We start from the raw sequence: 7,414 nt of genomic DNA, 5'->3' as shown, positions 1-7,414 counted from the left end.
TCTGTTTTTATAGATGTATTTTTATCTCTCTATTGTGTGCACTTCCCCTTCAGACACTGGGAAAATAAGGTCACGTTCTCTACTGTGTCCATCCTTTTCTATTGATTTTACTTTCCTAAAATCCTAATAGAGCTTGAAATTAATACCACTTAATTTTCTTCTTCCTTTCTTGTGAACCAACAAAGCTTTCTTATTGCTGCTACACCACTCTGGGTACAAAGAAAATGATAGAGCTGGCATCCTCCTTCTAATGGCAAGAATCCCTCAAAAGAGAAAATCAGGAGGGTTTTGGCTCTTTCTCCAAGGAATTAAAGGTTTTTCCTTCCAGACTAGAAAACGAGGAGCAGGGATACTTTTTCCACTCAGATCACAGAGAGTTACAAACCCCTCTGATGTGACAAAATTGAGATTCACTGACATTAGGACAGGTCTAAATTCCTCTTCTTAGGCTGCTTCGTAGTGCTGTCTGCTCCACAAAAAAACCCAACCTTTTCATATCCCCCTGCCTGGGACAAACAACTTGTCTAGTGCCTGGGAGCTCCCCCCGGAGCCAGGTGAATGCTGTTCCATTCCATTCACTAGTGGAACAAGCCACTTCAGGATCCAGTTGGAAAACATTTACCCAGGGGCAGATAAAGCCAGGTGAGGAGACTGACAGCTATGGAAGCTGCTTGGTTGTTACCAATGTTCTCCACTCATGAGCAATGATGCTGGAGTGGTACTCTCCAACCCCTTGCTCAGCATGGAGACCAGCAAGAGCATTCAGGAGAAGATGGAGGTCATCACACCTACTGAATCAGCATCCTTCCTTCCTTCCTGCCAGTGAACTTACTGGGGAGGAAAAGACACTTCATGCCCCTTGGCTTCACCTGGCTTTTGTGGGAGGAACTGAGGACTCCTTTGGTGAAAGCACCTGGAGGCAGGTTTGTTGTCAATAATGGAATACGCCCACCCTGGTTAACACGGGCTCCTGTTTGCCATGCCACATCCTCACATCACAGCAGTGCTCAGCTGCATAAAATGGGCTGTAAACCTTGCTCATTTCGGCTGACAGATACGATAAAGGTTATGTGTGCTTTACAGCATTACGAATTTGATGGAGAAAGTTCCCCCGAGACCTCTGGCTGCACCAGGTCTTAGCATTTGCTATAGCATAGCAGAGACCTCGTGGGTCATCTTCCCTGTCCCTCCTTTGCTTCTTCAGGAGTCACTATCTAGCTCAATGATGCTTCTCTCATAGATTAAAAGCATTTTAAATATGTATTATTTTTGCACTCTGTGTATCTGTGCCTTTCATACTCACATCTTAAATTCATGGCCTCTCTGCCAGTTGTTTGTAAATGTCCCCAGGTGTTTAACTCTTATTCTCTGAATCCTCTGAGCTATTGTTGGTGAGTGTGGCTATTACATATTCCTGATATTTCTCAAAGGTCAAAAGAAAATGTAAAAATGCCATTTCTTTTCTCTTCTCCCAATAAAGCAGAAAACACAATGTTGTTCTGGTGCAGTTACTTTAGCTGATATGATAGGATTTTACTTTTTTAAGTACACCTTATTGTATTCACTGCAAATGTTCTGGATACAGAATTACTTCCTCAAATTATTAGGAGCTAGAAGATATAATCAGCTTTTATTCTGTTTTAGAAAATATTACTCTACCACAACAGTCTATTTGTGACAGTTTGCTCTCATCTTCCTGCAACCCATCTTAAAAATGAGACATAAAATTGAGGCTGTGCATGCTTATGGACCCAATCCTGCAACATTTATGCACCTGTTTAAGCTGAATCATGCGAGGATTCATAGTGAAATGGATGTGCAGAATGACTAACATTTGAGGAACTATGGCAATTGCTCCAAAGCAGTCTGCAGTTCTTCAGGATAATGAGCAATGCATGAAACTGGTGCATTATCAGGGTGGATTATCTGCTCCTCCCCCAAATCTGGCCAGGATGCTATAAAGGATGGACTTGGAGTGCATGCAGAGTAAACTGTCCTCTCCTATAGTCAGTGTTATTTTATTAATTTCTTTTTATCACTGCAGTAAGACTCCTGACCGTGTAAAATTTAGCCCTCAGCAGTGCAACAAGATCTCGAGGTTTTTGTCGCAGAGTCACACTTCGTGGTGTTATACAGCCTCGTTAATTGATTACAAAATAATTCAGCAAGCTGCACTGTTCCCTCATCTTCTATACAGCTTGCTGCCTCCTCACCCCAAACGAGCTGCACTTCAAGGTCCTGGTCCCCATGTCTGAAGCCCAATCAGCTGAAGAATGACCTTTCTCTCTGACCTACATCTTTCAGGGGAATAAAGCAACAGATGACACCAAGTAGAGGATTCACAGAGTTCTTTGTGTGAACTCCTTGCAGTGGAGCTCTCCAGTGAAGGGCAACAAGCTTAACTTCCAGCTCACCCTGCAAGGAGGATTTTTTTTTAAAAATTCAGTTAATAGGAGCATTTCCATTGACTTACACAGGAGCAGAGCCAAATCCCAGCATGTCTTTTAAGACAAGCTACTCCCTAGCAGAAGCAGCACCTCAGCAGATAGGATATCCCTGCCACTGAGAGTCCTTGTCCAGACAAACCAACTCCCACTACACACTGAATGATCCCCCCACTTCTTGCTCAGCCTTCATTGAAATTTCTGTTCTTGCACATTGCCACTGTGATTGGCAACTGAAACAGAAAGATCAGACAAAAGACGTTGAAACACCACCTGGGATGGAGCTGAAAAAGATGCAGGAGCAGATATCTCCATCTGTATTCTTGAGGATGTGTACAAGGGGAAGCCAGCTGCAGTGTGGTGCTCCCGAATCACAGGGGACTGGTGCTCTGCCCCGCTGCATCTCGGGAAACCCCGATGTCAGTCCCTGCACCAGCAAGGTCACCTCAAAGCCTGTTTCCTTATCCTCAGGCCAGTCACACTGCTATGAAGCTCCAGAGTAGGGTGGGCAAAAGGAGTCCAAAAATAAAACAGAAGGAAAATGAGGCTTTTCTCAGATTTATGCAGAAGGTGAATTATGGGGCTACTTACACCACCTAAAATCACTTTCTCCCCAGGGCCCTGAATACGCTCTATTATGAAAGCTGTATACTGGACTGTAAATTTGCCATATATACTACAGTATAATTGTACCAGACTCACCTCTGTTGTATTTTTTACCTATAAATGTAATGGTGATTTGTTTGTCTCCTCTTTCTACAAGAGTTTCAGAATCCCCAGGAAAGCACATCGGCCGTAACTTGCTCCTTCCACCATTTAATCCAGATAAAGAGAAGAGTCTTCTGCTGAGCGTGCCCTCCCATACACAATGCTGGGGTTAGGCATCCCTGTACATATGGACACGTTTATCCCAGTGCAAGGCACCTCGGCAGGAATCACACAACACTGACAGCATATCGCACCCTGAGCAACATACTTCTGAATTGATGCAAAAAGCCGTGCACAGAAGGGAAAATGGCAGCTTTCCAAGTGGCCCCAGTTAATAGCTCTGTTTTGCTTAATGGTGCCTCCCATTCAGACTAAAGATGCTGTTTTAAATATGTAAGCAATTAGTATCTCTCGCTCTCAACACATCTGTGCTGCTTCTCTCTGCTGCATTATAAATCTGCCGTGTCCCTCTCCAGCTTGGCGGTGCATATATCACCAGATATTGTGATTTTCAGCAACTTTCTGGCCCTAAAGAATTATGTTTTGATTTGGTGATGCTCTGCCGGGCTGGCATTGCCTAAACCCTGACACAGCTGTCCTTTCCTCTCCAGATCTGGCACTGGACTAAGACATAGCAGAGATATGGAGAAAGCACCTCTTGGTGGTTTTTTTGGCCACTATTCAGTCCAGCCAGCACTTTTTCCTTTTTCCCAGCTTTCACACACTTCCTGAATAGAAACTGCAGCTTTTTCTCTCCATAACAAAATCTAAGGGCACGTGTAGCCTGCAGGAGGATGCTCACAGGGGTTGTGATGTGGCTGAGATGCAGCCAAGCCCCTCAGAAGCAGAACACCTTCCTTGTGCAGTTTCTGCTTAAATAAATTCTGCCTGTTCAAACTCCAGCGGGACTTAACAGGCAGGACCAGTGTCATTATAACGGTCAGTATTTATAGTAGTGCAAGGGGTCATTGCTACTAAAATGGGAATTAATAATAACGGGGCTGGATGTGACTAGTTATTCAGCATCTTTTTTTAATAGTAATAGCGATGGTGTGACTAGTTATTAAGCATCTTTTTTTAATAGTAATAGAGATGGTGTGACTAGTTATTCAGCATCTTTTTTTTTTTTTTCTTAACAAAGTGTTTTCAATCCCAAAACCTCTGTGTTTTCGCCCGTCCCTTGCAAGGAAGGAGGAGGAGGTACAACCACCGCACCGCGCACAGGAGTTACCGCTGTCTGATTTTATTACAGTTTTTGTCCTCTCGGGGAAGAAGCCGCCCGCCTGCGCCGTGCCCACCCCCCTCCCCAACCAGGACCGACCCCGCCACGGTGGGCGCAGGGGAGGGGACGCCACAACCGAGGGAAGCGCATCCCGCTCGCAGGGGGCACCGCGGGCGCAGCGCAGGCGGCGGGTCCCGACCCCCGCGCCCACCCCCGGGACGCGGGGCCGCGCCGCAAACTTTATCGGCGGGGGGCGGCCCCGAGCGCCCCCTCCTCCCTCCCTCGCTGCCGCCCGCCCCCTCCCCGCGCCGGCGGGGCGGGCCGGGCGCTCCGCGGGCGCTGAGGGGCGGAGCGGCCCCGCCGGGCGGCGGCGGCGCCGAGCCGGGACGCGGCGCCGGGCTCCGCACCCCGCGGAGCGGCCCAGCCCAGCCCGGCCCAGCCCCGGAGCCATGCCGCTGCCGTGCCGGGGCTGGACGCTGGCGCTGCTCACGCTGCTGGTCGGGTTCCTCATCTTCGCCGATATCTCGGAGATCGAGGAGGAGAGCGGGTAAAAAACCCCCGGTCCCCGCGCGGGCGAAGGGGCGCGGAGCGGAGCGGGGCTGGGGGGCCGGGGAGGAGGAGGAGGCGGCGGCGGCGGAGGGGGCGGGCACCCGGACAGTTTCTTTGTCTCCAGCTCTCCCGGTTTTTGCCGTGCCCAAGTGGGAAGGGAGCTCGCTGCGCTCCCGCGCAGCTCCGCGGGGCCGGCGGCGGCCCCGGGCAGGACGGGGAGGGATGGGGCGGGATGGGGCGCGGGACCGGGGGGCAGCCACGGGCCGGGCAGGGGGGCGGGAGCTGGTTCCGCTCCCGTTAGAGGCGCGGAGCTGCCGGTCCGACTGGGAATGCTGAAGCAGGTACTGGTCCCTTTAGAGAAGCTGAGATACCGGTCCGGGTAGGAATGCTGGAGCAGGTATCGCTCCCGTTAGGGACGCGGGGGGAACCGGTCCAGGTAGGGATGCTGGAGGAGGTGCCGCTCCCATTAAAGACGTGGAGGTACCGGTCCAGGTAGGGATGCTCGATCAGGTACAGGTCAGGATAGGGATGCTGGAGTAGGTACCAGTCCCGTTAGAGATGCTAAGGTAACGGTCCAAGTAGGAATGCTTGATCAAGCACAGGTCTGGGTAGGGATGCTGGAGCGGATACCAGTCTGATTAGAGATGTTGGGGCAGATCCTGATCTGGAGAGGGATTTTGGCATGGGCAGTGCTCAGGTATTAATATACGGATGGAGGAGATCCCTAAGTAGGATGTTTGTGCAGGTGGTCTGCTGGGCAGGGTTGCTGGGGCAAGTTGCAGCTCAGGGGGCTTGAGTGCCACTGCTGGTCCAGATGGGTGTGGTGGAGAGGGCACCAACCCACGGGGGTGATGGACAAGGGACCACTCTGCAGATGGATAAGGGACCAGTCTGTGGGATGGGAGAGATTGAGCAGGGACCAGCTGGGTGATGGAGCAGCGTGGGAGAGTTCAACCCACTGGTGTGTCCCCATGGGATGTGTTAGGGACTTTGTGATCACCCCCTCCCGATCACTTCCATGGTGGGTGTTTACCTGCAGGTGCCCTGTATGGCAGGAGCTAAAGCGGCCCTTGTGTGAGAAGCAACACCCTACCCACCCCATAAACCCCATCTCTGAGGTCTGCTTGGAAACTTAGGGGATGAGAGGAACAAATGCAGAGAGGAGGGTTTGCTTTAACTTGAGGAACTCACTACAGCAATTTGGAAAAACAAATTATTTTAGTAATGAGGGGTGCACTCACAGTGCCCAAATGACACAAAGGCCTTTTTGTTTGCAACCAGGTGGCTTTGTCCACTGTGTTACATCAAAACAAACACCTGGCTGAAATGATTAATGAAATGCAGTGATGTTTGTTTATTGTTTCATTGTTATATTATATTGGGTGCTACAGGCAAGAAGTGCTTAAAGGTCAGTAGCCTTGTCCAGAAACATCCAGCACCAGACTGTAGGTTACCAGGGTAGATGAATTGTTGCTCTGCAATGAGCTGGCACTATCTATATAATAATAAAGGAAATTAAAAGCTTTTGGTGCATCCTCCCCATCAGACAAGCTGCTCTGATCCTCTTGCTTTCCTCCCATCTTTTTTCCGGCTTCTATTCTTTCTTCTCTACCCTCACCTATCTGCTAGATCTGCCTGCTGGAACTTGCTGTGCCCTTATTGAAAATCTATTCTCTTTCGTTACTTACTTGTCCTGTTTTTCACCCTGGTTCATTAGGGATTCCCAGTGTTGTGTCTTTTTTTCTCCTCTCTTTTCTGTACATTGTATGGAAATTGGATGTTTGTTGGCTGCTTATCTCCAAACCCTGGCATCTGAGTTTGTTGCTGTAGTTCCTCCAAGGAAGTACTGCCAAGCAGTGTGGCAGCAGCAATGGCAACAGGGTCAGATGAGTTCTGTAGGAACAGCGAGCAGCTTGTTTCATGCAGCATTCAGAAATTATAGTGCAGAAGGTAACTGGTAAAGGAGAGGAGCACCTTGCCTACCAGAGGTGAAGGAGGGATCCAGCAGTCTGGTACTCTCAGATACATGTTAATTCCCACATCAGCTGTGCTTCCCATATAGGGATGAACAGAGCATGAGTGGGACTCTGCTATATTACTTTATTATGTATTACTTAATCATGAAGTAGGGCAAACTGACCCTTTCTCTTGCTTTGTTCTCTCCCACCCACATCTTTTCCCCATTGCCTCTCCAGAGGGGTTTAGGTTTGATGAGTTCCTGCATCCCAAACACAGCAAGGGGCCAAACACTGCTCACCTTAGAGTGTAAGCTCTTAGCACAGAAGCCTGTCACAGAGAGCACTTGATCCCTGTGTGCTGCCATGGTGCCAGGAATGGTGAACACAAAGCTCTGATCTGGCTGAAGTGTATTGCTGGGGTGACATGGAAAAGCAGAGTGCCTGATCTGCAGCAGATCAGGGGATGATAGAAGGTTTTCAACTTTGGGGGGAACATAATAGCATTTTTTGTCAACAGGTCCTGTAGGTAAAGG

The 7,414-nt window shown here is 49.3% G+C and overlaps 1 protein-coding gene across 1 annotated transcript in view; it reads left to right on the top strand.

Moving 5' to 3' along the window:
* Positions 1-4,752: 4,752 nt before the first annotated feature.
* Positions 4,753-7,414, top strand: part of ST8SIA2 (ST8 alpha-N-acetyl-neuraminide alpha-2,8-sialyltransferase 2) — a 32,148-nt gene continuing 29,486 nt past the window's right edge. Inside the window, exon 1 of the mRNA XM_032700450.1 lies at positions 4,753-4,921. Within this exon, the coding sequence (XP_032556341.1) occupies positions 4,824-4,921 (98 nt within the window). The 5' untranslated portion in view covers positions 4,753-4,823. The remainder of the gene's footprint in view (positions 4,922-7,414) is intronic.

The sequence above is a fragment of the Chiroxiphia lanceolata genome, chromosome 12 (genome assembly GCF_009829145.1).
Source record: "Chiroxiphia lanceolata isolate bChiLan1 chromosome 12, bChiLan1.pri, whole genome shotgun sequence".
Classification (NCBI taxonomy): Eukaryota; Metazoa; Chordata; class Aves; order Passeriformes; family Pipridae; genus Chiroxiphia; species Chiroxiphia lanceolata.
The sequence above is the reverse complement of the archived record's forward strand: the minus strand, read 5'-3'. Positions and strand labels throughout refer to the sequence as shown.